This window comes from Scyliorhinus canicula, chromosome 13, assembly GCF_902713615.1.
Source record: "Scyliorhinus canicula chromosome 13, sScyCan1.1, whole genome shotgun sequence".
NCBI classification, from domain to species: domain Eukaryota; kingdom Metazoa; phylum Chordata; class Chondrichthyes; order Carcharhiniformes; family Scyliorhinidae; genus Scyliorhinus; species Scyliorhinus canicula.
In genome coordinates this window covers 4,800,962-4,828,869 of record NC_052158.1, presented here as the reverse complement: position 1 = coordinate 4,828,869, position 27,908 = coordinate 4,800,962, and the positions used below count along the sequence as shown (strand labels likewise).

At 54.6% G+C, this 27,908-nt stretch overlaps 2 protein-coding genes across 2 annotated transcripts in view; one reads left to right on the top strand and one right to left on the bottom strand.

Annotated features, from left to right (window-relative positions):
* Positions 1-27,908, top strand: part of LOC119975844 (zinc-binding protein A33-like) — a 413,200-nt gene that overhangs the window by 123,708 nt on the left and 261,584 nt on the right. The gene's annotated exons all lie outside the window — the stretch shown is intronic.
* LOC119975830 (zinc-binding protein A33-like) lies at positions 13-24,976 on the bottom strand. The gene is made up of 6 exons (XM_038815708.1): positions 24,415-24,976; positions 24,229-24,324; positions 23,902-24,135; positions 21,845-21,867; positions 21,632-21,747; positions 13-747 (listed from the first exon to the last, which is right to left on the bottom strand). Exons 1-6 carry the CDS (start codon positions 24,823-24,825, stop codon positions 191-193), a joined length of 1,437 nt encoding a protein of 478 aa, XP_038671636.1. The 5' UTR covers positions 24,826-24,976; the 3' UTR covers positions 13-190.

The window sequence follows — 27,908 nt, the reverse complement described above, 5'->3', positions numbered from 1 at the left end:
GGCAAACAAAAGTTCAGGATATTTAATTTCGTTTTTATTTTAATTCTCTGACATTTCTATTTGTGTTGTTCTTATTTACAGTCTGATTGAGATTTTACAATTTGGAAATTAAATGACTCATTTACTACAACCTGTTGTCAACAGTGATTTCTGACGCCCGACCCCTGACCTTCTGATGTCAGTGATGATGTCACCACCCCGAGGCCCCGCCCCTTTCCCAATCAGGATCAGAACCGGAGCAGATTCTCAGAGAGTGGTTTACATCCCGAGTCCAGAAGAAAGGATAAAGTTTCTCAGTGAATTTATTCCCAGTGAAGGTGTGGAGATGGGACTTGGTGTCCACGTTGTAAAATGAAACTGTCCCAGACTCATAACTGAGATAAACTCCCACCTTCCCGGGGATCTGACCGACACGGAGACGGGATCGAGGAGAGGAATTTATATAAATCTGATCAATAAACCGCTCAATGGTCCAGAATCCAGCCCCTGGGCTCAGACTGACCCGTCTCTTCCTCTCCACAGACTCTGCGGCTACTCCCAGACTCCAGCCCCGATTCCCCGTCACCTCCACCTCCCAGTAATGTCTCCCCGATGTGAATCCCTCTGATCCCAGCGCACAGGGCCAGTGTGTAAACCTCTTCCTGGTGTCAGGGAGACTCCTCTGGGTCCGGGACCGTATCAAACTCTTCAGATCCTCAGACACCTCGAGCCAGGGATTCGCTGTTTCCACATCCAGGGTCACAGAGACTGGGAGAAAACACAGAAAATTAGAGACTCACTGGGGATCCGGGGGGAGATTCACTGGGAATCGGGGGGAGACTCACTGGGGATCGGGGGGAGACTCACTGGGGATCGGGGGAGACTCACTGGGGATCGGGGGAGACTCACTGGGGATCCGGGGGAGACTCACTGGGGATCAAGGGAAGATTTCACCATTTTTGATTTGATTTCCTGTTCCTCAACATCAAAATAAGCCGACCCGATGTGTGTGTGTGTGTGTAACTGTGTGTGTGTCTGTGTGTGTCTGTGTGTGTGTGTGTGAGAGAGATCATCAAAATAAACTAATCTCTTCTCAAATTTAGAAGATCTTAACACCGAGATATTTCCGTTCTGCTCCATGGAAACAAATATGGCGGGTTCTCCGCTTCACGACACCGGAAGTGCGATCGGAAGGAGAATCGGGCGCAATGCACAAATCGAGGTTTGTGCCCGGCACTGATTCCGACGCCAGGCTCCAGTCCCTCCCTGGCGGTGAAATCAAAGTTTGTGCCCTGCAGCGGGCCCATGTAAAACCCTCATTTACATAGATTTAAATCTAATCAGCGGATTGGACACAGTATGCTCCGCCCTTCCACAATGCTCCGCCCCTCTCAGGCAGAAGTCACGTGGGTGTGAATTAGTGCAAATATTTCCAAACGGGGACTGGGCTCCATGGCTGCTGAGGGGCAGAGAGAGGGTAATAAACTCTCAAAAAGCCTCAATAATTGTCGGACTTGCTGGGGGGGGGGGGCTGTCTGGGCCGGGGGGAGTAACGGGGAGCGACTTGGGGACAGGTCTGTGCACTCGGGGTGTCCCCCTCGGGATCGGGGTGGACTGGCTCAGACCCCCATTGCTGCAGTCTGGGTTTTAAACACACCCCTTTGCTGCTTCTCACAGGCCCCTGGCTGTTCACTCTGCTGACTGCTCACTGTGTCCTGGAAATGTTCACAGAGCCTCTGGTCATTTGGGAGCCCACCCAGGCCGCCCCTCTGGAAAGCCTCAGACCCCGGCTGAGCCATCACCGGGATGGGCGTGGCCAAGCTCAATCAGTGACACACCAGGTGCTGCCACTCCTCAGTTCCCTCATCAGAAGCTCAGCCCCACTGCAGGGGAAGCAGGGGAATAGCAGAGCTCACCCCAAACAAAGGACACATGCACCGTGGCCATTGGCACCCTCCCTGGCACACTGCCCCTCTCAGGGCAGAGGCCTCACCAGTCACACTATCAGCCAGCCCACCCCTCAGGACCACCAGCTGTCTCCAAGCCCTGCCTGCCCACCACGCCCCTGCTCCCATCCACCCTGCCCCCGGACAGGTTGTAACAACCTGTGTGTCACACCCAGGACCCACATCACACTGCAGCTAAGCTCCCAGCAGACACACACTTCCCTGCCTCACCCCCATCTGTAGGACCTGCCCACACCTGCCTCTAAGCATGGAGGCGATTGGTGGCACACGGTGACCCTCTCCACCCCACAACCAGGTGCCACCCTGCTGGTGGGATAACACACGGCCCACCCAGTGAGGAGACCCACAGTAAACCCCACTGGAGGAAACAGGACACGGGCCAGAGAGCCTGTCGCTGACACGGGTTTCGTCACCCACCGGAACCCCTGTCGACAGGGATGGTCGGTGAGGATAGAGCCTCCCCACATCACAGGCCCGGTCCCACTCACTGATGGGGACAGGGGTGCAGTGCGGACGGCAACATATCGGGGGGAGCGGCTGAGGGGTGGGGGTGGGGTTTGTGGGGACATGTGGAGGGTGGAGCTGAAGTACAACTCAGGGTCACCATGTACCCTGTTGGATTGGGATGGGTTCGGGAATACTCATCGTGCTAACATGTCTTCTCTATTCCCCCCCTGCGGAGAATGAATTTTGGAGCGGAGCCAGGAATGCTCGCTATCTACCTGGCCACAGCTGCCGTTACGGACACACGGAGGCTGGAGGCACAGGGCCAGCTCAGGGAGGACCCTGCACAAGAGGAGCCTGTCCCAGAAGAGCAGGACCCAGCCGGTAAGGCTCGAGTGCCGGCCGTCCAACAGGCCGAGGAGGAGGTGTGAAGGAGGCGCCACATCAGGGCACGTGTTTACCATCGGCGCCTGTCCTTCGAGGAGCTGCCGGACCGCCTGTGCCGCCGAAGACATCGGCTAACCAGTGAGACCAGGTGCCACCTGTGCCAGGCGGTGGTGCAGCTGGCACTGCTGGGGTTTGGAGGAGGCCACCCGCTCCCGGTGGTCGTCACGGTGACGGTCGCCCTGAACCTCTCTGTCTCTGGGGCTTTCCAGGGGCCGAGCGGGGACCTGTCTGGGATCTCGCAGACATCGGCTCACAGGTACATCCGCGCGGTGACGGATGCCCTATGCACCCGGGCAGCGGACTATATAACCTTTAGTCTGGACCAGGCACACCAGGATGCCCGGGCAGCAGGATTTCCCCCCATCGCTGGCATGCCCCAGGTCCAGGGGGTGATTGATGGTACGCATGTCCCCCTACAAGTACCGAATCATCAGGGGGGCCCTTCATCAATAGGAAGGGATTCCACTCCCTGAATGTGCAGTTGGTGTGTGACCACCAGCTGTACATCACACACGTCTGCCCCCGATACCAAGGCAGCGGGCACGACGCTTACATCCTGGTGCACTCGTCGGTTCCCGGCTCCTTCGAGGTGCTCCCTCAGGTGAGGGGTTGGCTCTTTGGCGACAAGGGTTAACCGCTGAGGTCATGGTTAATGACACCTGTCCAGAGGCCCCAGACCGACGCGGAGACCCGTTATAACGAGGCCCATGCAGAAACCTGGAGCGTCATTGAGCGGAGCATCGACATCCTCAAGAAGCCATTCCAATGGCTGGACCGCTCTGGTGGGACTCTCCAATATAGCCCCAGGAGGGTCTCTAACATCCTGCTGGCCTGCTGTGTCCTTCATAACATCACCCAGCAGAGGGCGACATGCTGGAGGAGGAAGGACGCCTGGGCTGACAGGACAGGCCGCACAACGTGTGCTCCAGGGCCGCCGCACACGGCACAACCTCATCACCTCTCAATTGGCCAACTAAGAGGCCTGGTCACCGGCAGGCCCCCGCCCTGTCCTTCCTCCCATACCCCCCCAACTTCCATGTGGTGCCCTTTCCTCATAGCCACTGACACCTTCCCCGTCCCTCCTCCCTTCACTCCACCTTCCCCGTCCCTCCTCCCTTCACTCCAACTTCCCCGTCCCTCCTCCCTTCACTCCACCTTCCCCGTCCCTCCTCCCTTCACTCCACCTTCCCCGTCCCTCCTCCCTTCACTCCACCTTCCCCGTCCCTCCTCCCTTCACTCCACCTTCCCCGTCCCTCCTCCCTTCACTCCACCTTCCCCGTCCCTCCTCCCTTCACACCACCTTCCCCGTCCCTCCTCCCTTCACTCCACCTTCCCCGTCCCTCCTCCCTTCACTCCACCTTCCCCGTCCCTCCTCCCTTCACTCCACCTTCCCCGTCCCTCCTCCCTTCACTCCACCTTCCCCGTCCCTCCTTCCTTCACTCCACCTTCCCCGTCCCTCCTCCCTTCACTCCACCTTCCCCGTCCCTCCTCCCTTCACTCCACCTTCCCCGTCCCTCCTCCCTTCACTCCACCTTCCCCGTCCCTCCTCCCTTCACTCCACCTTCCCCGTCCCTCCTCCCTTCGCTCCACCTTCCCCGTCCCTCCTCCCTTCACTCCATCCCACTACCCCAGCTCCCCCTCCCTCCCTCCGTGGGTCCTACCAGTATCCCCACAGTGAGAATGTGAGTGTGCCTGTGAGTGTGAGAATGTGAGTGTGTCTGTGAGTGTGAGAATGTGAGTGCGTAGGCCCGGTGGTTTTGGGGGGGGGGCGCCGATTGGTGGGCCCCGATCGCGGGCCAGACCCCATCGGAGGCAGGCCAGGGATGAAGAGATCCTTGCGCAGAGTTGGCGCTGGGTTGGCAGTATCAGCGGGTCTTGTCCACGGGACGGAGGATGATGACGACTCGCTGGGAGATGAGCTCTGGATCTCCTCATCGTTTGACACAGTCTGACCCCTGCCTTTAGGATCACATTTCACTGTCCGCCTAGGTCATCCCTGCATGTGTGCCGGCCAATCCATCTGACAGGCCCATATAGCTTGTGGGGAGGGGGTTTCGGGAGATAGTGAGTGGTAACGGCTCACTCACTGGGTAAGCTGGCATACACGGCGGCCTCACACATCTGGCCCCGTTTCCTGCCACCTCTCACTGAGGGTGACCCCAGGTTCAAGTGTCCTGGGGCCCTGCCCCCGCCATACATCCCAGAAGCTCGATACCTGTCCGGACTACAGCTGCTTCCTGGGATCGGGCAGCCCTCTGACCGCCCGCTCCCTCGGGAGTCCCTGCCTCCACCTGATGTGCTGCAGCCTGTGTGAAGTGAGCACCAGAAGGTGACCCAGGAGCCTCTTCACTAAAATGCCCCCCGAGGTGATAGTCTCTGCGATGGTGGAGGGTGCAGGTGACAGCAGTGACGAGAAGTCGGTGTCTTCCCCGGACTGGTGCTCCGGGGTGTTCTGGGGATGTGGCTGGGGGTCAGCGACCCCGGACGGCCCGGCCTCGTCTGATGGTGATCCCGTAAGACAAAAGACAAGAGACACGGTGAGATCTTGGGAAGGAGAGGTCTGTGGGAGAGGGGGTCTCTCAGTTGCTGTTGGGACATCAGCTTTGCATTGGGCTCTCACTTGGTTACCACATGCCGACCTCTGTTTCTGAGACGGCCTTTTCCTCTGCCTCGCCCGCGAGCTCCATCGCCTTCTGTTCCCCGGGGGTTTGCACTCTCAGGTCTGGGATGCCCCCGCCGGTTTTCTGCCGCTCCCGGTGATTGTGGGTCACCTTGTCCTCGGGAACACATAAAGGACATGGTGAGACGCATGGAGGTGAGTTCTACGGGAGGTCTGTAGCTGGTGGCATGTGTATGCCAGGCACCAGGCCAAAGAGGACAATACAGGTGTTGGGGTTTGGTACAGGGTGGGGTGTGAGGGAGATGCAGGCAGGTGGGTTGTGAGGAGTGAGGGACAGGAGTGATGCCAGGGACACAGAGGTGGTGACTCACCCGAGCTGCCCTCAGGAGATCGTTCATCGTTTTTCGGCACTGGGCCCCAGTCCTCCTGGTGAGGTTGGCAGCACTGACCATCTCTGCCACCTCCTCCCAGGCCCTGTTGATGATGGTGGGCTTGGGTCTCCTGCCCACCCTGGGGAAGAGGGTGTCCTGCCTCTGCTCCACCACGTCCAGCATGTGATTGGCCACTGACTCAGAAAGTCTGGGGGCAGGTCTCCGTGGAGCCACCTTCTTGGCTGGAATGGGAGTGTTTGGGGAGCGGTGCGTTTATAAACAGCTCCAGCTTGTCAGGCTCTCCAGCGCTAATTCAGGCCCCAGCGAATCAGACACCAGCGGGAATGGGAATTGTTCTGATTCCCGTGGGAAGAGCACTGGCTCATTTGCATGTCCTGACTCGCTTCCTGAATAGCGCCCCCAAGGGAACTGGAAGAGCCGCAATTCAGTCCCCACGGCAACACTCAGGGCGCGATCCAATGGCCACGCTGCGCCCGAAAAGCAGCTCGCCGCGGCTCAGCGTGGACGATAAAAGCCAGGAGACCCCGCTCTCGGGATCTACCCGGCTCACAACGTCCCGTGACATCTAACGTGATCTCTCGAGACGTTGTGATGTGAATCCTGCCCATTGTGGGCGGGGTCACTTTGCAGAAATTGACATATTAAAGCGAGGCAGCTGGTCTCACTTTAATATGCAGATTCCTCAGTTTCCCGAGGTGTGGGATCAATCTCCCTTCCCCTCGGAGAACTCGGGCGGGCGCCGTTCGGTACTGATTCCCACAAACAGGTACCAGGCAGAACGTCATCGTGGGGGTCTCCCAGGGGATCAGAGACCCCCAGGGGCACGCCCACTGGGCAGGGTACCTGTCACGATATGCAGACATGCAGATAATGATATACAGACTGAAGGATCTCAATAAGAATATAATGCGTGAACACTACCCCATCCCGAAGCGGGAGGAACTCACCAGTCAGATGGCACACGCACGTTCTTTCACCAAGTTAGATGCGTCACATGGATTTTGGCAAATCCAGCTGGATGAGTCCAGCAGAAGGCTCTGCACCTTCAACACACCGTTTGGCAGACACTGCTATAACCGCATGCCGTTTGGCATTGTCTCAGCATCAGAGATCTTCCATCGCATCATGGAGCAGATGGTGGAGGGTATTGAAGGGGTTCGTGTGTACGTGGACGACATCATCATATAGTCCACGACCCCTGAAGAGTATGTTTCCCGTCTTCAGCAGGTATTCTGCCGTGTCCATGCCAATGGCCTGAAGCTGAACAGGGCCAAATGTTGCTTTGACATGTCGACACTCAAGTTCCGAGGTGACCAGATCTCTCAGCAGGGCGTGCGCCCGGACACAGACAAGGTCAAGGCCATCAAAGACATGAAGGTCCCTGAAGACAAGAAGGTGGTGTTGCGCTTCCTGGGCATGGTCAATTTTCTGGGCAAGTTCATCCCAAACATGGCCTCACACACCATGGCCCTACGAAACCTGGTGAAAAGTCCACTGCCTTTGAGTGGAAGGCAGCACATCAGGCAGAGTGGTTGGAGCTGAAAGCCAAGCTCACCACTGCACCCGTATTGGCATTTTCGACCCAGACAGGGAGACGAAGATCTCGACAGATGCGAGCCAGGATGGCATCGGTACGGTGCTGCTTCAACGCGATGACCCTTCATCCTGGGCACCGGTAGCCTGTACATCGAGGGCCATGACGCCCACCAAAACAAGGTATGTGCAAATAGAGAAGGAATGCCTGGGTCTTCTCACTGGCAATCTCAAGTTTCACGACTATGTCTACGGCCTGCAGACATTCACTGTCGAGATGGATCATAGGCCTCTGGTCCACATTGTCCACAAGGACCTGAACGACATGACGCCTCAGTTGCAGCGCATCCTCCTTAAACTCAGAAGGTACGACTTTGACTTAGTGTACACGCCTGGCAAGGAGCTCATCATCGCTGATACATTGTCCCCCTCCCTCACATTGCCTAGTGAACCGCTGGAAATCATCCGGCAGGTTGAATCACAGGTGCAGCTTTGTGCTAGCACCCTCCCAGCGTCTGATGAGAAGGTGGTTCGTATCCGCGAGGAGACAGCCATTGGAGCGTGTCATGCACCACCTCGCCAATGGCTGGCAGAAAGGGCAGTGCCCTCAGTTTTACAAAGTAAAGGATGACCTGACGGTGAGTGATGGTATCCTCCTCAAGCTGGACCAGATAGTCAATTCCACTCAGTCTCCAGAGCTTGGTGCTCTGCCAAATCCATGAGGGACACCTGGGTGTCGAGAAGTGCAGATGCAGAGCCGGACAGGCTGTCTACTGGCCCGGTATTAGCCAGGACATCTCGAACATGGTCCTCAACTGTGCGAACTGTCAACACTTCCAGCCAGCACAGAGCAAGGAGATGCTCCAGCAGCATGAAATCTACACCTCCCTGTGGTCCAAGGTTGGCATCGACCTCTTTTGTACGAATGGTCGTGTCTACATTTTGATTATTGACTATTTCTTGAACTAACCTGAAGTCGTGAAGCTCTCAGACCTCACATCTCGGACCATCATCAAGGCCTGTAAGGAGACGTTTTCCAGGCATGGTACCCCACACTGTCAGGAGTGACAATGGCCCGTGCTCCAGCAGCCACGAGTGGTCTATGTTGCCAAGTCATACCATTTCAAACATGTAACTTCCAGCCCACACTATCCACAGTCCAATGGGAAGGTTGAAAATGGGGTGCACATTGTGAAACAGCTCATCTGCAAGGCCGCGGATTCTGCTTCTGACATCTACCTTGCGCTGCTTGCGTACAGGGCATGTCGCCGGCTCAACTCCCAATGAACAGGGACCTGCGGACGACACTTCCAGCCATACACTTGCCCAACCTGGCTCACCTCCCGGTGCTGCAGAAGGTGCAGCAGCTCCGAAACCAGCCAAAGCAGGGCTATGATGCTCATGCCACTGATTTGCCCGTGTTATCCCCGGCAGACACTGTCAGGATCAAGATACCGGATGGTGGCTGGTCAGCTCCAGCTGTCGTTATTCGACAGGCAGCGCCCCGCTCGGATGTTGTACGTATGGCTGATGGTTCTGTTGTGAGATGAAACAGACGGGCACTGTGCAAAGTTGCCTGCCCGCAACCGCTTTCTTCTCCATTTCCGTCTGTTGTTTTGCCACCTCCTGATACCTCGAACTACGAGGCCAGCAGTCAGGCTTCTATCCCGCCTGTCAAGGCTCCGTCGTCCCCACCACCACCTCTCCGGTGGTCGACAAGGATCAGACGCAAGCCCCAGGGACTGGACTTATGAACATTTGTTTTGTTTGCTATATTCTGTTTTCTCACATTAGACAGCTGTCTTCACATGTAAATACGTTCACATATGCCACCGCTTGTAAATATGTTAATATATGCCACCACATGTAAGTACGTTCCCATATGCCAACAAAACATAAAAAAAGGGGAGATGTTGCGATATGCAGTATGCAGATAATGATATACAGACAGGCAGCTAATGAACACAGAGAACAGGACATGACCAATGAGCAGGCAGGACACTGAGGGGTGGTATCTCACTGTAAAAGGCACAAGGCACTCACACTCTACCTCTTTCCACTGATGAACATCTACAGAGTGAGTCAGGGTGTATGTACAGTATCACACCTTCAGCACGTGGCTAAGAGCTAGTCTGGTTCAGTCAGACAGAGTAACCACATTTAGGTTCGCAGAGAGTCGAACTCATAGAGAACTGTGCTAACTGTGCTACTGGTTCAATAAATCAGATTGAACTCACTTCAGGGTCTGGGGTATCTTTTGGTGAAAGCTGCATCCAGTTGCAGCCTGTGTTATCCCAGAGTACATAACACATCAGTACCCTGACACTGCTGGTGCCACCCAGGCACCCTACCACTACCAGCCTGGCATTGCCAAGGTGCCCAGGTGGCACGGCCAACCTGATTCTCCACAGACTAACCTCTACCTTAATCCTCTCCCTGGATGTATAAAAGATATTCATCCAGAGTGAGTGCAATGTTTCCTCAAGACAATTGAGAAAATGGGCTTTGCTGACACTTTCAGGAAATGGATTGCAATCCAGGGCTTGTTCCCCAGGTCCACAGTGAAGACCAGCTGACTCCATCCCCCTCACCACTCCTCCTCCCTCAACAGGCAGACAAAGCCTCATTCCCAGGCTTCCTGTCCTAACCTTGGCCATGGACATGAGTCTGGTCCACAAGGTGGAGATGTATCAGGAGGATGAGGATTGTAGAGGAGGAAAGGTTCAGCTGGGAATGGCGGAGTTTCCACTTGCTGAAGTTTGTAAAGTATCGATGGGTTCTGGAGACAGAGCTCCATCTGAGAGTTCCTGTATTGGTGATGTTTAGGGAGCTGACAGTTTCAGCTGACCAAGCTGAGAATGATTTTTAGAAAGTGGATGAGTTGCATGAATCAGACTTTAATTCCAATCAGGACCACTTTTATCCTCATTTCTTTATAACAAAGCCCTTAAACATTCACTCTGCCGACGGATTCTCCGTTGCGCCGGCAGCGCTCCCACGCCCGCGGGTTTCCCGGCGGTGTGGGGTGGCCACAATGGGCAATCCCATTGGCAGGTGGCAGAGACGGAGAATCCCGCTGCCGGTGAGGGCCGCCGCCCAGGAAAAGGGGGCTGGCGGGCCGGAGAATCCCGCCCGGTGTCTGTGATATTTATATGGATAATGATTCAAATATAAGATATAAATCAGGACAGAGGGACTTCCGGTGGCGACCATGGAGGAGTAGGTCGCACATTTGACAGCTCCCGCCTGTGACGGACGTTTGGACCTTTTCCCCCTGTTTTCTTCTGGATTTTATTGGATAAATCAGTGAAGAGCGAGACAGGAGAAATCCCCCTCCGGTGTACGGAGAATTGGACCAGAAGTGGCCGTGTGAGAAGACAAAGTCCTATAAGGAAGATGCGAGCAGAGCCGGCAACGCGGGAAAACATGGCGGAGAAGCAGGGCCGCGGGGAGACGGCACAGTGGTCAACGGGGCAGCTGGTGGAGTTTTTTGAAGATTGCTTCACCAAGCTGAAGAAGGACACGCTGGACCCGATTAAAGCTCCGATTGATCAAGTCGTGCAGAATCAAGACCCATTGGGAGAGCGATCCAGGAGGTGGAGAAAAAGGTGTCCGAGCACGAGGAATACATAACCGTGCTGGAGACCAAGGTGGGGATGATGAACGACCGCCAGAGAAGAATGCAGGAGAAGCTGGAAGACCTGGAGAACAGGACCAGGAGGCAGAATCTGTCAGCCTCCCTGAAGGCAGTGAGGGATCGGATGCGAGGGCCTATGTGAGGGACATGTTGGAGATGTTGATGGGGGCTGGGGCGTTCCCTCGGCCCCTGGAAGTGGACAGAGCGCACAGAGCCCTCGCGGAGAAGCCCCGAGTGAACGAGCCGCCGAGGGCGATGGTGGTCCGCTTTCACCGATTCCGGGACAAGGAACACGTTCTGCGGTGGGCCAAGAAAGAACGGAGCAGCAAGTGGGAGAATTGTGGGAGGATTTGGCCAAGAGGCGAGCTGGATTTAATCGGGCAAAAACGGCCGTCTTTAAGAAGGGGGTGAAGTTTGGGATGCTGTACCCAGCCCGTCTGTGGGTCACACATGAGGAACGGGAATTCTACTTTGAAACACCAGACAAAGTATGGACTTTTATTAAAGAAAAGAGGCTGGAGGCGAATTAAAAAACATTGAAGCCTTGGAGATTACTGTGGTGGCGATTTGTTGTGCTGGGCTGTATCAGTATCAGTAGTGCTGTGTGTAATAAGGGGCTGTTTGGATGGCTAAAGGCTAAAGGTAACTTTGTCTTGCAGGGAGCTGGTTAGAGGGGGGGGCGGTGTTCGTTGGGGTTGGTTCTGTTTTTTGGGTGTTTTTCTTCTGAAGTGGCTGTTTCTTCACTGTTTTTTCTGATGTTTGTTTCCTGGGGAATGTGATGCTTTTAATATGTTTGTCCAAGTGGGGGGAGAGGGGAGAGAACAATGGGGAGACAGACTGCTTGGTGCCAGGGGCGGGCGCTATCAAGTCAGCATGGGTCAGCTGACACTCGGAAGCACAGTGGGGGGTGAGCAGGTGTTAAGCTGGAGCTGGACTTGGGGGGTTGGGTTGCTAGTGTTGTTGCGAGGGGGGGAGGGAGGTGGGTAGAGCTGCTTTGCTGACTGGGGAGAAGCTGTTACTGACGGACAAATGGGAGGTCAGGAAAGGCGAATGCCCGAGGGGGGGACTCGAGGAAGCGGAGGGCGCGAGCTACAGGCTAGCCTAAAAAGGGTGATGGCTAGTCGGCAGGGGGAGGGGCGGTAAGCCCCCCCGACCAGGCTGACTACATGGAATGTCAGAGGGCTGAATGGGCCGGTCAAGAGGGCTCGCGTGTTTGCGCATTTGAGGGGGCTGAAGGCGGACATGGCAATGCTAACAGAGACACACCTAAAGGTTACAGACCAGACGATTTAGGTCGTGTGGAGACTTAGGCAGAGCGATGGCAGACGGAGTTTAATGCGGATAAATGTGAGGTCATGCATTTTGGAAGGTCTAATGCAGGTCGGCAATATCCAGTGAATGGTAGAACCCTCAAGAGTATTGAAAGTCAGAGAGATCCAGGTGTATAGGTCCACAGGTCACTGAAAGGGGCAACACAGGTGGAGAAGGTCGTCAAGAAGGCATACGGCATGCTTGCCTTCATTGGCCGGGGCATTGAGCATAAGAATTGGCAAGTTATGTTGCAGCTGTATAGAACCTTAGTTAGGCCACACTTGGAGTAGAGTTTTCAATTCTGGTCGCCACACTGCCGGAAGGATGTGGAAGCTTTAGAGAGGGTGCAGAAGAGATTTACCAGGATGTTGCCTGGTATGGAGGGCATTAGCTATGAGGAGCGGTTGAATAAACTCGGTTTGTTCTCACTGGAACAACGGATTTTGAGGGGCGACCTGATAGAGGTCTACAAAATTATGAGGGGCATAGACAGAGTGGATAGTCAGAGGCTTTTTCCCAGGATAGAGGGGTCAATTACCGGGGGGGGCATAGGTTTAATGTGCGAGGTGCAAGGTTTAGAGGAGATGTACGAGGCAAGTTTTTTACACAGAGGGTAGTGGGTGCCTGGAACTCACTGCTGGAGGAGGTGGTGGAAGCAGGGACGATAGTGACATTTAAGGGGCATCTTGACAAATACATGAATAGGATGGGAATAGAGGGATACGGACCCAGGAAGTGTAGAAGATTTTAGTTTAGGCGGGCAGCATGGTTGGCACGGGCTTGGAGGGCCGAAGGGCCTGTTCCTGTGCTGTACTTTTCTTTGTTCTTTGTTCAGACAAGATTGAGAAAGGGGTGGGTTAGCCAAGTATAGGGGCTGCTTTAGCACAGGGCTAAAGAGCTGGCTTTTAAAGCAGACCAAAGCAGGCCAGCAGCACGGTTCAATTCCCGTACCAGCCTCCCCGAACAGGTGCCGGAATGTGGCAACCAGGGGCTATTCACAGTAACTTCATTTGAAGCTTACTTGGGACAATAAGCGATTTTCATTCATTTCATTTCCACTTAGGGCTGGACTCAAAGACCAGGAGGGTAGCGATCTTGATCAACAAACGAGTGGCATTCGAGGCTGGGAGAATCGTGTCAGACAAGGGGAGGTAGGTACATAATGGTGAGTGGGAAGTTGGAGGGGGTGTGGGTGGTACTTGTGAACATATATGCTCCGAATTGGGACGATGTGGAATTGATGAGGTGGGTGTTTTGTAAGATCCCAGACTTGGAGTCACATAACCTGATCATGGGAGGAGACTTTAACACAGTCATTGATCCGGAATTGGAGCGGTCAAAATCCAGGACAGGGAGGAGGCCGGCAAAGGAATTGAAGGGGTTTATGGAGCAGATGGTGGGAGTAGACCCATGGAGGTTTGCACGGCCAAGGGTGAAGGAGTTTTATATTTCTCACCTGTCCACAAGGTATGCTCTCACATCGACGTTTTTGTTCAGGGCAGGGCGCTAATACCGGAGGTGGTGGAGACTGAGTACTCGGCAATCGCAGTGTCGGATCATGCCCCACATTGGGTGGATCTTTTAAAAAATAAATTTAGAATATCCAATTCATTTTTTCCAATTAAAGGGCAATTTTGCGTGTTCCATCCACCTACCCTGCATATCTTTGGGTTATGGGGGTGAAACCCACGCAAACACGGGGAGAATGTGCAAACTCCACACGGACAGTGACCCAGAGCTGGGATCGAACCCGGGACCTCGGCGCCGTGAGACTGCAGTGCTACCACTGCGCCACCGTGCTGCCCTCATTGGGTGGATCTACAGATTGGTGTGGAGAGAGGGCAACGCCCACTGTGGAGACTGGATGCGGGGTTGCTAGCGGATGAAGCGATCTGTGGGCGGGTTAACAAGTCCATCCAGAACTACCTGGAAACAAATGACACAAGGGAGGTCTCTGCAGCCACGGTTTGGGAAGCTTTGAAGGCAGTGGTCAGAGGGGAATTAATCTCGATACGGGCCCACAGAGAAAAGGGGGACCAGGCTGAGAAGGACAGGTTAGTGGAGGAGATACTCCAGGTGGACAGGAGATACTTGGAGGCCCCGGACACGGGGCTACTGAGGGAGCGGCGGAGGTTACAGGCAGAGTTTGGGATGTTGACCACAGGGAAAGCGGTGGAACAGTTGAGGAAGGCAAGGGGGCGATTTATGAGTACGAGGAAAAGGCAAGCAGAATGTCAACACACCAGCTCAGGAAAAGGGAGGTGGCCAGGGAGATAGGTAAAGTAAAGAGTAGAGGCAGGAATACTGTCCTGGACCTAGCAGGGGTAAGCGAGGTGTTAAAGGACTTCTAGAGTAAATTATATGAGTCGGAACCCCTGGCTGGGGTGGAGGGGATGAGGTAGTTTTTTGATCAGTTGAGGCTTCCGAGGAGAGATGAGGATCTGGTGGAGGGGCTGGGAGCCCCAATTGAGATTGAGGAATAATCAAGGGGCTGGAGGGCATGCAGTCGGGCAAGGCCCCGGGGCCTGATGGCTACTCGGTGGAATTCTGTAAGAGGTTTTCGGAGATATTGAGCCCACTGTTGGTGAGGACATTTAATGAAGCAAGAGAGAAGGGAGTCCTCCCCCCAACAATGTTGCAGGCCACGATTTCATTGATCCTGAAACAGGAGGAGGATCTAGAGCAATGCGGGTCATACAGGCCAATTTCTCGACTGAATGTGGATGCCAAACTGCTGGCTAAGATACTGGCCACAAGGATAGAGGACTGTGTCCCGGGGGTGATAAAGGAAGACCAGACGGGATTTGTAAAGGGCAGGCAACTCAAGGCCAATGTTCGAAGGCTTCTAAATGTTATTGTGATGCCCTCGGAAGAAGAGGAGGTGGAGGCGGTGGTAGCGATGGATGCGGAGAAGGCATTTGATCAGCTGGAGTGGAATTACCTGTGGGAGGCGGTGGGAAGGTTTGGGTTTGGTGAGGGCTTTATTGACTGAGTGCAGTTGCTCTATCAGGCACCAGTAGGGAGTGTGCGTATGAACTGGCTGACATTGGGTATTTTAAACTACACGGAGGGACAAGGCAAGGGTGCCCCCTCTCCCCATTACTGTTTGCTCTGGTCATAGAGCCATTGGCCATGGCGTTGAGAGCCTCTCGGAACTGGAAAGGGCTAGTTCGGGTGGGGCGGGGGGGGGCGGGGGGGGGGGGGGGGGGGGGGGGGTGGGGGGGGGGGGGGGTGGAGCACCGGGTCTCGCTTTACACAGATGACCTGCTGATGTATATTTCAGACCCGTTGGAGGGGATGGGGGAAGTAATGCGAATCCTGGGGGAATTTGGCAATTTTTCAGGGTATAAATTGAACATGGTGAAAAGCGAGATGTTCGCAATCCAGGCAAGAGGACAGGAGAAGAGACTGGGAGAGCTGCTGCTTAGAATGGTAGGGAAGAGCTTTCGATATCTGGGAATCCAGGTGGCCTGGGAATGGGAGGCACTGCACAAGTTAAACCTATCCCAGTTGGTAGAACAAATGGAAGAGGACTGTAAGAGATGGGACATGCTCCCGCTATCACTGGCGGGGAGGGTGCAGACCGTGAAAATGACGGTCCTCCCCAGATTTCTGTTTGTCTTTCAGTGCCTCCCCATCTTCATCCTAAAGGCCTTTTTCAAGCGGGTGAATAAGGTTATTTTGGGCTTTGTGTGGGCGGGTAAAACCCCGTGAGTGAAGAAAGTGTTGCTGGAGCGCAGTCGGGGGGAGGGTGGGTTGGCGCTGCCGAACTTCTGCAATTACTACTGGGCGGCTAATATAGCCATGATTAGGAAGTGGGTAGTGAGGGAGGGGTCGGCATGGGAGTGGATGGAGGCGGCGTCCTGTGAAGATACCAGTTTGGGAGCACTGATAACGGCACCTCTTCCGTTCTGGCCGGCCTGATACTCCACAAGTCCGGTGATGGTGGCGGCTCTGAGAATCTGGGGGCAATGGAGGAGATATAAGAGAGTGGAGGGAGCATCGATTTGGACCCCGATTTATAATAATCATCGGTTTGTTCTGAGTAGGCTGGATGGTGGGTTCCGGAGATGGCAAAGGGCAGGAATTAGAAGGATGGGGAATCTATTTATAGATGGGAGCTTTCCCAACTTGAAAGCCTTGGAGGATAAATTTGAATTGCCAGCAGGGAATGGGTTTAGGTATTTGCAGGGGCGATGCTGGAACACCACTGGTGAATAATGCATGTTGTCTATTGGTCGAGACTCTATGGTAGCTCCGCCCTGCAAGGTGGGGTATAAGAGCCCGTGCTGCCCCAGCAGCTCCCTTTCTGTACCTGAGCTGTTGGGGGAAACATCTAGCTTACTAAAGCCTTCAGTTGTACGACAACCTCGCTTTAGTAGTCATTGATTGTGCATCAATTTAATAAGCTAGATTTAAAGAATGGAGCTCCGAATCAAGCCAGAGTGTCTGCAACTCAGCCCCCACGCAGTAAACTCGACGGCGACTTTCAAGCACTGGCTAGCGTGCTTCAACGGCTACCTCGGAACAGCCGAAAACACACCCACAAGAGAACAGAAACTGCAGATCCTGCACTCGAGTGTGAGCCCAGAAGTCTACATCCTCATCGAGGACACGGACGACGTCGATGCTGCGATGGAGTTGCTGAAAGGACATTACATTCACACTGTGAATCAGGTCTACGCCCGGCATCTACTAGCAATGAGGCGACAAATTCCTGGTGAGTCACTAGAAGAATTCTACCGTGCGCTCCTAGTGTTGGGGAGAAACTGCAGCTGCTCGCACGTTTCAGTAAATGGCCACACTGAACTGTTGATTCGGGACGCTTTCATTGCGGGTATGCTGTCTTCTCAAATCTGCCAGCGTTTGCTGGAGAGAGAAACTCTAAGCCTCAAGGAGGCTCGGGCCCTTGCCAGCTCCCTGGATGTGGCCTCCCGAAACGCCCGTGCCTACGCTCCCGGCCGCGCGGCAGCCCCCTGGGCGGCGTGGAATCCCTCTGCCGCTGACTCCGAGGCAATGCCCCACACTCCCCCACAAGCTTGTGCTGCAATGCCCCACACTCCCCCACAAGCTTGTGCTGCAATGCCCCACACTCCCCCACAAGCTTGTGCTGCAATGCCCCACACTCCCCAACAAGCTTGCGCTGCAAGATGGCCCAGCAACCCCGGGGGGCCCCGCTGCTATTTCTGCGGGAAAGCCAAACACCCCCGACAGCGCTGCCCAGCCCGTTCGTCCACCTGGAAAGGGTGCGGCAAAAAGGGCCATTTTGTGGCTGTATGCCAGGCCCGGGCGGTCGCTGCGGTCTCCGGAAGGGAATGCGGACCGTCACTGCAACCCTCTCCATGGGCCCCGTGCGGCCAGCGAGCGCCGCCATCTTCCTCCTCCAGGGCCACGTGTGGCCTCCGGGTGCCGCCATCTTGTTCCGCGGAAGCCGCGTGCGATGGATGGGCCCTGCCATTTTGTGCACCCACAGCCACGTGCGACCAGTGGGGGCCGCCATCTTGGATGGACTCCCAGGGCCCCAGTGCAGATGACCACACACTGCCCGACGAGAACACCCAGCTGCTGCCACGTTTAGCCTCGGTGACCCTGGACCAGTCTCGGCCTCGAACACTCTCAACTGCTACTACAACGGTGCTAATCAACGGACACGAGACGTACTGCTTAATCGACTCTGGGAGCACGGAGAGCTTCATACACCCCGACAGGGTAAAGCGCTGTTCTCTCCCTGTCCACCCTGTTAATCAAAAAATCTCCCTGGCCTCCGGTTCCCACTCAGTAGAGATAAAGGGGTTCTGTGTAGCAAATCTCACAGTCCAGGGAAGGGAGTTCAAAAATTACCGGCTCTACGTCCTTCTCCACCTCTGCGCAGCCACACTCCTCGGGTTAGACTTCCAGTGCAACCTCCAAAGTCTAACTTTCAAATTCGGCGGCCCTATACGCCCTCTCACTGTCTGTAGCCTCACGACCCTCAAGGTCGATCCGCCTTCCCTGTTTGCGAACCTCACCCCGGATTGCAAACCCGTCGCCAACAGGAGCAGACGGTACAGTGTCCAGGACTGGATCTTTATCAGGTCAGAGGTCCAATGGCTACTGAGGGAAGGAGTCATTGAAGCTAGCAACAGGCCCTGGAGAGCTCAAGTAGTGGTGGTAAAGACCGGGGAGAAGAATAGGATGGTCATAGACTACAGTCAGACCATCGACAGGTTTACTCAGGTGGACGCGTACCCTCTCCCCCGCATATCCGACCTGGTAAACAGGATCGCGCAATACAAGGTCTTCTCCATGGTGGACCTTAAGTCCGCCTACCACCAGCTCCCCACCCGCATGAGTGACCGCAAGTACACTGCCTTCGAGGCAGATGGGCGGCTCTACTACTTTTTAAGGGTTCCTTTCGGTGTCACTAATGGGGTCTCGATCTTTCACCGAGAGATGGACCGAATGGTTGACCAATACTGTTTACAGGCAACATTCCCGTATCTCGATAATGTCACCATCTGCGGCCACGACCAGCAGGACCACGACACCAACCTCCGAAAATTCCTCCAAACCGCGAAAATCCTTAACCTTACGTATAACAAGGATAAATGCGTGTTTAGCACCGACCGCCTAGCCATCCTCGGCTACATAGTGCGAAATGGAGTGATAGGCCCCGACCCTGAACGCATGCGCCTCCTTATGGAGTTTCCCCTTCCTCACTGCTCCCAGGCCCTGAAGCTTAGCCTAGATTTTTTCTCTTTTTATGCCCAGTGGGTCCCCAACTATGCAGACAAGGCCCGTCCTCTGATCCAATGCAGTTTTTCCCCTGTCGATAGAGGCCCGCCAGGCCTTCAGCTGCATCAAAGCAGATATTGCAAAGGCCACGATGCACGCCATCGATGAGTCCCTCCCCTTCCAGGTCGAGAGCGATGTGTCTGATGTAGCTCTGGCAGCCACCCTCGACCAAGCGGGCAGACCCGTGGCCTTCTTCTCATGTACCCTCCATTCTTCCAAAATCCGCCACTCCTCAGTCGAAAAGGAGGCCCAAGCCATAGTAGAAGCTGTGCGACATTGGAGGCATTACCTGGCCGGCAGGAGATTCACTCTCCTCACTGACCAACGGTCGGTCGCCTTTATGTTTGATAATGCACAGCGGGGCAAGATAAAGAACAATAAGATCTTGCGGTGGAGGATAGAACTATCCACCTATATCTATGAGACCTTGTATCGTCCCGGGAAGCTAAACGAGCCTCCTGATGCCCTGTCCCACGGCACAGGTGCCAGCGCACAAGTGGACCACCTCCGAGCCCTCCACGAGGTCCTCTGCCACCCGGGGGTCACTCGCTTCTTCCATTTTGTCAAGACCCACAACCTGCCCTATTCCATCGAGGAGGTCAGGACAGCCACCAGGAATTGGCAAATCGGCGTGGAGTGCAAGCTGCACTTCTACCGGCCAGAGAAAGTGCACCTGATAAAGGCTTCCCATCACTTTGAACGCCGCAGTATGGACTTCAAAGGTCCCCTCCCCTCCACCGACCGAAACACGTACTTCCTGAACTTGATTGATGAGTACTCCCGATTCCCATTCGCCATCCCCTGCCCCGACATGACCGCAACCATTGTCATCAAAGCCCTCCATAGCATCTTTACACTGTTCGGGTTCCCCGCTTACATACATAGTGATAGGGGGTCCTCCTTTATGAGCGACGAACTGCGTCAATTCCTGCTCAGAAAGGGCATTGCCTCGAGCAGGACAACCAGTTACAGCCCCCGGGTAACGGACAGGTAGAGAGGGAGAACGGAACGGTCTAGAAGACCGTCCTACTGGCCCTGCGGTCTGAAATCTCCCAGTCTCCCGCTGGCAGGAAGTCCTCCCGGATGCCCTCCACTCCATCCGGTCCCTGCTCTGCACCACAACCAACCAAACACCTCACGAATGTCTCCTTGTTTTCCCCAGGATGTCCTCCACTGGGACCTCGCTCCCGACCTGGCTGGCAGCCCCCGAACCCATCCTGCTCCGAAAAAACGTGCGGGCGCACAAGTCGGGCCCGTTGGTCGAGAGGGTCCATCTTCTCCACGCTAACCCCCAGTACGCCTACGTGGAGTACCCCGATGGCCGACAAGACACGGTCTCCCTATGAGACCTGGCACCCACCGGATCCCCGCACACACCCCCGCCACCAGTCCCACCCACCTAGCAATGCTGGAACACCATTGGTGGATAATGCATGTTGCGTATTGGTTGAGCCTGTATGGTAGCTTCGCCCTGCAAGGCGGGGTATAAGAGCCCGTGCCACCCCAGCTGCTTCCTTTCTGTACCTGAGCTGCTGGGGGAAACATCTAACTTATTAAAGCCTTCAGTTGTACTACAACCTCGCTTTAGTAGTCATTGATTGTGCATCACGGGCCTTTCTGCTGCTGCCGCCACGGGGGATACAGGATAGAGTAGTTTCCAGTACCTGGGTGGGAGAGGGGAAGGTATCGGATATTTACCAGGAGCTGTCGGAGGCGGAGGAAACTCCAGTGGAGGAGCTTAAGGGCAAGTGGGAGGACGAGCTAGGAGGAGAGATAGAGGCGAGTCTATGGGTGGATGCCCTAAGCAGGGTTAATACCTCCTCATCATGTGCCAGGCTCAGCCTGACACAGTTCAAGGTAGTCCACCGGGCACACATGACAGCGGCTAGGATGAGTACGTTTTTCGGGGTAGAGGATAGGTGTGCGAGGTGCGCGGGAAGCCCAGCAAATCATGTCCACATGTTTTGGGCCCGAAGCTTAGAGGGTTTTGGCAGGGTTTCGCTAAGGCAATGTCCACGGTACTAAAAACATGGGTGGTGCCGAGTCCGGAGGTAGCGATCTTTGGAGTGTCGGAAGAGACAGTAGTTCAGGGGGCGAAAGAGGCCGACGTCTTGGCCTTTGCCTCCCTGGTAGCTCGGAGATGGATTTTGTTAATGTGGAGGGACTCGAAGCTCCCGAGTATAGAGACCTGGGTTAGTGACATGGCTGGGTTTCTCAGTCTCGAGAAAATAAAGCTCGCCTTTAGAGGGTCAATGGTCAGGTTCACCCGGAGGTGGCAGCCGTTTGTCGACTTTCTCGGGGAAAATTAAAATGTCAGCAGATGCAGAATTCCAAGCGGGAGGCGGGGGAGAGGGCTGGATTGTTGTTTTATGGTTGGGGTGTGTGAAGATTGGGATGGGGGGGGTAAATGTTTATTATACCATGTTGATGTCATTGTTAATGTTATTATTATAAAAATTTTCAAATACATTAAATATATATTTTTTAAATAAATAAATCAGGACAGAGGAACTTATCTGAGTTTTACCAGGGTTAATGACATCCAGCATTTCTCTCCACATGAGGAACGGTAAAGGGCTGTTGAATTTTCCGATGGACAGGACACCATCTGCCAGTGACAGAGTTTCACCCTCATTGCTAATCCTGTAAATATGAAAGAGTTGATTATAAATTGGCCATAAACACTTTGCTGAGTAATTTTACCAACTTGCCCTGAGTTTCAGTAAAGTTCATGTCCTACCTCCTCTTCCCAGATGCTTCCTCCTGAAATAAACAAAACACAAATCTGAGTTGTCAGAGACGGACTGTCTATATCCAGAAAGCAGAAATGACCCTCACATTGTTACAAGCTGCTGAGAATTGTCAATTCCCATTGCTGCAGACATGGAATAGAAAGAGGATGTTACACAAAGGATATTGAAGCTCAGGAGAAAGTATCAAAAAGATCGACAGCAACTGAGAGGCTTCAACTAACAGCAAAGATTGATCAACTTTACTGTAGAAAAGAGAAGACCTGATAGAGATCTTTCAAATGATGAAAGGGGTCGGATTTGAGAGATTCAGTGAAGATGTTTTCACTTGTAGCGAATCCAGAAATAGGGATAGAACATAATATAGTTACAAATAAATCCAATCGGGAGTTCAGGAGAAACTTCTTTCCCGAGAGAGTGATGAGAATGTGGAACTGACTATCACACGGGGTGGAATTTACTCCAGTCTGTCACAGCAGTGAGCATGGTGTCCGGACATAGGGGGCAGGATTCTCCGATCCTGCGGCTATCTCTGCAGGATCCACCTGGTCTTACGACCAGAAAGTCGGCGCCACCCCGGCACTGATCCTCTGCCCGGTGGGGGGGCTCACAGCCGCGCAGGGTGAAGCCCCCAGCTTTCTCAAGCCCCCCCACCCCTCCCCTCCCCCCCCCCTCCCCGACTGTGAAGGGGCAAGATCCAAGGGTCTGACACTGCAGTCAAGAAGGAGGGTCAAGAACGGTCAACCTGGCTCCCGGGCCTACAATTCCCACCAGAAGGAGCAGCCGGGTGGGGAATTGGAATTTATCAGGGATTGGGGCTGAGGTTTTTAAAATAACTTCAGGGTAACAACCAAATCCTGGGGGGATTTGGGTTCGAACTGAGGAAAGTTTGGGCTGAAATGTGGGGTTTTGTCTGTGGATTTTCAGGAGAGGCTTTTTAATAAGTTGTGGTGATTTGTGTGTTTATGTGGAAGCCGAGGTTAAATTGTGGAGGAATTTAAATCGGAAAAACCAATTAAATGTTGTGTAATGTTATTTACACTAGTTTAGAGCTCTTTGTATTCGGTGTTGGGAGTGTTTTTCTGAAAAACAAGTTTGTGGTTGAGTCTGTGTATTTAATATTTCTATAAAATAATCTTTATTGTCACAAGTAGGTTTACATTAACACTGCAATGAAGTTACTGAGAAAAGACCCTCGTCGCCACATTCCATCGCCCCTTCAGGTAAACAGAGGGAGAATTCAGAATGTCCAATTCACCAACAGCACGTCTTTCAGGGCTTGTGGGAGGAAACCGGAGCACCCGGAGGAAACAGACGCAGACACTGGGAGAACGTGCAGACTCTGCACAGTGACCCAAGTCAGGAATGGAACCTGGGACCCTGGCGCTGTGAAGCAACAGTGCTAACCACCGTGCAAACCACTGTGCCACCCTATGTTTTTTCTAAAATCCTCGAGTCAAGACCATCAGTCAGAGGAAATGGGAGCGTGAACCTCTTCCAGTCCCTCAATCAGGTACACAGTGCAACTGAACAAGGGCATTCCCGCTACATCCTCAATCCCACCACCTCTCCCTCACCCCCTCCCAGAATCCCACCAATAATCCCAACAGGGTTTGATTTTCAGGCTTCCCGTATTGTGAGACCCCTGCTCATTGCTGGAGGAATACCAGTGACAGCAGGATGAGAACATTAATTGCCCTGTTCAGGGGCTGAATTGGTTACAGGAAGGCTGTCCCACAAGACTTACCACCACGGACTTAATCTGTGTAGAGATGGAAAGACAACAGAATCTCCACACAGTGTCATTCCCCATATCCCCTTCCACTCACCCCACACCGACTAAATGTACCCCGGGGGGGACAGCATTAAATTCCACCCACCAGGGAAAGCCAGGGATACATTTAAGGAGAAGCTGGATAAACACATGAGGGAGAAAGGAACAGAAGGATATATTGACAGGGAAATGAAGTAGGATGGGAGGAGGCTCGTGTGGATCATGTTGTGACTGTGAACTTTCACTGAACTAAACTGAAATATAATCCCTCACCTTCAGAAATCTCACTCCGTCTTTTCGTTCCAACTGCTTTTCCAACTTTGAGAGTTTCTCCTGAATAGAATTTAAATTCTCCTGAATTTCACAAAGATTTTCCTCCATTGTTTTTAGAATTTGTTCCTCTTCTTCCCTGAGATCTCGGATGAAACGCTGCTCTTTCTCAGTGAGAATCTGGTGCATTTTAGTGAACTCGGATGTGATGTGGCTCTGCAGACTGACCGACTGTTTCTATAAGAAGAAACATTAAAAATAATATGTTTCCGTCATAAAAACAACAAAATAATGAATTAAATTTGGAAGCTCAGCACAGGGAGACTTTACCCTAATTTGGGAAATCTTCTGTTTCTGCTGCTGCTCCATTTCTAGAACCTTCGATTTCTTCTGTGTGAGAGAATCTAAGGAAGATTTCACCCCATCCTGGGATTGGGAGAGAAAATCAGAAAATAAAAGTGTTAGACCCTGAAAATGTGATCAGATAATCAGGGGATCCAATCTGTTCCCTTTTACCTTGTAGATTTCAACAGCTTCTTTAATCAGGATGAAGCGGTGTTCTCTGTGTTCCTGTGAAACTACACAATTCACACAGATTAATTTCTTGTCAATTTCACAAAACAGCTTCAGTTCTTCCTGATGTTCCTGACAGTGAAGTTTACTTTCCTTCTCTTCCTGATTCAGCTTTAATTTTCGAGCTTTCTCAGCCAGATTCACTAAGGCCCGATTGGCTCTGAGGATTCTTTCTGGAAACTCCTGTCTACATTCCGGGCAGGAGTTTCTCTCCTTCTTTTCCCAACACTGGGTGATACAGGAGCGGCAGAAGTTGTGTCCACACTCCAGTGAAACCAGATCAGTGAAGAAATCAAGACAAATGGGACAAATTGCCTCCTCGGTCCAACTTTCCTCCTGTTGTCTGGAAGCCATGTTCACACTCAGCACTTCCTGATTCAAACCACTTTCAGTTCCAATGTTCCTGCCCTGCTGCTGAACACATTCAGTTCAGTAACTCCCTCATGACCTTCACTGCAATCCTCAAGGAATTATTGTTATTTGCTGCTCTCGGTCCCATTGCTTTGGGAGTTGGAGATAAAACCTGGAGCAGAATTTTGAATAAACCGGGTTAGAGGGAATAATTGAGCCCAGGCGATGAGAGTGAAGGTCTGTTGGTGGTGGGGTGGGTGGAGAGAGGATGGGAGGAGGTGGGGATTTTGCCCTGTGAGTGACTGGCAGCCTGCTGCTCTCCTTCATATACTTCTGTCTCAAAGCAGCCCCAGGCATGGATGGTCAAACTGTGTTTTACTTTGTGGGAAACACAAACTGAAACATATTGTCCAGCTCCTCCTGACCTGTCCCTTTAAATGCACCATTCCCCAATAATGCTGGCCGAACCAACAACGTTAATATCCCTTAAATGTACAGAAATATGCGGCGGGATTCTCTGTTCGTGAGGCTAAGTGTTGGCGCCGGCGCAGGATTCATCGAGTTTCACAACAGCAAAGCTGGCGCCACACCTGGACCGATTCGGCTACTGTTGAGGGGTTAGCACCGGCGCCACGTGGAACACAATCGATTCCAATGAGAAACGGTGCTGGATTGGCCAGGTCTGAGATTGACACTCAGGAGGCTGACAAGCTGCAGCTACACAGATACACTTCACTCCCCACACACACCATCCCAGCCAACAAGACGGCATCGAGGAGAGCAGAACCCCGGAGACACCGAGCTGGAGACCCTGCTGGATGTGGTGGAGGAGAGGCCTGCGACCCTGTACCCCGGCCCGGGAAGGAGGCTGCCAGCCGCCGCCGTTCAGCGTGCCTGGGCGCAGGTGGCAGATGCGGTTAGCGCCGTGAGCAACACCATCCGGCCCAGTCAGCAGTGCCGGAAGAAACTGTCCGACCTCCTCAGGGCGGCCAGGGTGAGTAGGCAGCGCTGTGCCCCTGGCACCCACCCCCCCTCCAACCCGGAGAGCAGGCGAACCCCCCACCCTACCCTGAACCACATGCCGGCACCCATACCGGCCGCCATGGCCGGGTGCCCGAGCGACTGAAGCCACCAGGTACCCACCCCCTGGGCTGCATGCGTCGGACTGTCTAACACTGTCGTTTTCTGTTAACCCCCCCCCCGCCAGGAAAAGCCCGCTCAGAACCGCCGGGAGTGGGAGATAACTGGAGGAGGACCGCCGGACCGGCGGACTCTCACTGTGACAGAGCAGAGTGTCCTGAACGTGGTCGGCGGCCTGGAGAATGGGAGGTTGCCGGGGTGGAGGGCGGCCATGGGCAAGGAGGTGAGACCCTGAGTTACGGTTCCCCATGACACGTGTGTCAAACCAACCCCCACCCCCAACACCACCCCCAACCCTCACCCTCACCCCCACACCACCCTCACCCTCAGCCCCACACCACCCTCACCCTCAGCCCCACACCACCCTCACCCTCACCCTCAGCCCCACACCACCCTCACCCTCACCCTCAGCCCCACACCACCCTCACCCCCACCCTTACCCTCAGCCCCACACCACCCTCACCCTCAGCCCCAAACCACCGTCACCCTCAGCCCCCACAACACCGCCCCCCACCCTCACCCTCAGCCTCACCCCAACCCTCACCCTCAGCCCCACACCACACTCACCCTCAGCCCCACACCACCCTCACCCTCAGCCCCACACCACCCTCACCCTCAGCCCCACACCACCCTCACCCTCAGCCCCACACCACCCTCACCCTCAGCCCCACGTCACCCTCACCCTCACCCCCACACCACCCTCACCCCCAACCTCACGCTTGGCCCCTCGCCATGGCCCTCACCCTCAAGCCCACACCACCCTCACCCTCAGCCACACACCACCCTCACCCTCAGCCCCACACCACCCTCACCCTCAGCCCCACACCACCCTTACCCTCAGCCCCACACCACCTTCACCCTCAACCCCACACCACCCTCACCCCCACCCTCACCCTCAGCCCGACACCACCCTCACCCTCAGCCCCATACCACCCTCACCCTCAGCCCCACACCACCCTCACCCTCAGCCCCACACAACCCTCACCCTCAGCCCCACACCACCCTCACCCTCAGCCCCACGTCACCCTCACCCTCACCCCCACACCACCCTCACCCCCAACCTCACGCTTGGCCCCTCGCCATGGCCCTCACCCTCAGGCCCACACCACCCTCACCCTCAGCCCCACACCACCCTCACCCTCAGCCCCCACAACACCACCCCCACCCTCACCCTCACCCTCACCCCAACCCTCACCCTCAGCCCCACACCACCCTCACCCTCAGCCCCCACAACACCACCCCCACCCTCACCCTCACCCTCACCCCAACCCTCACCCTCAGCCCCACACCACCCTCACCCTCAGCCCTACGCCACCCTCACCCTCAGCCCCACACCACCCTCACCCCCACCCTCACCCTCACACCACCCTCACCCTCAACCTCACCCTCAGGCCCACACCACCCTCACCCTCAGCCCCACACCACCCTCACCCTCAGCCCCCACAACACCACCCCCACCCTCACCCTCACCCTCACCCCAACCCTCACCCTCAGCCCCACACCACCCTCACCCTCAGCCCTACGCCACCCTCACCCTCAGCCCCACACCACCCTCACCCCCACCCTCACCCTCACACCACCCTCACCCTCAACCTCACTCTCAGGCCCACACCACCCTCACCCTCAGCCACACGCCATGACCCTCACCCTCAGCATCACCCTCACCTAACAGCACATCTTTCGGGACTTGTGGGAGGAAACCGGAGCACCCAGAGGAAACCCACGCAGACACAGGGAGAAAGTGCAGACTCCGCACAGACAGTGACCCAAGCTGGGAATCGAACCTGGGACCCTGGTGCTGTGAAGCAACAGTGCTAACCACTGTGCTTCCATGTTGCAGATTTTATGCAGACTTGCTAAAAAGTGACCCCGCCCATTGTGGGTGGCATTCCCTTTGCAACATCTCGCGAGACTGGGTTGAATCTCACTAGGCGTTGCGAGTTGGA

What these genes read in the sequence shown, in the direction of transcription:
- LOC119975830 (XM_038815708.1), bottom strand. Translation starts at nt 24,825, where the DNA reads ATGGCTTCCAGACAACAGGAGGAAAGTTGGACCGAGGAGGCAATTTGT. An exon ending in AGAAGATTTCCCAAATTAGG is followed by an intron (nt 24,136 to 24,228) that starts GTAAAGTCTCCC and finishes TTCTTCTTATAG; the next exon opens with AAACAGTCGGTCAGTCTGCA. An exon ending in ACGGAGTGAGATTTCTGAAG is followed by an intron (nt 21,868 to 23,901) that starts GTGAGGGATTAT and finishes TGTTTATTTCAG; the next exon opens with GAGGAAGCATCTGGGAAGAG.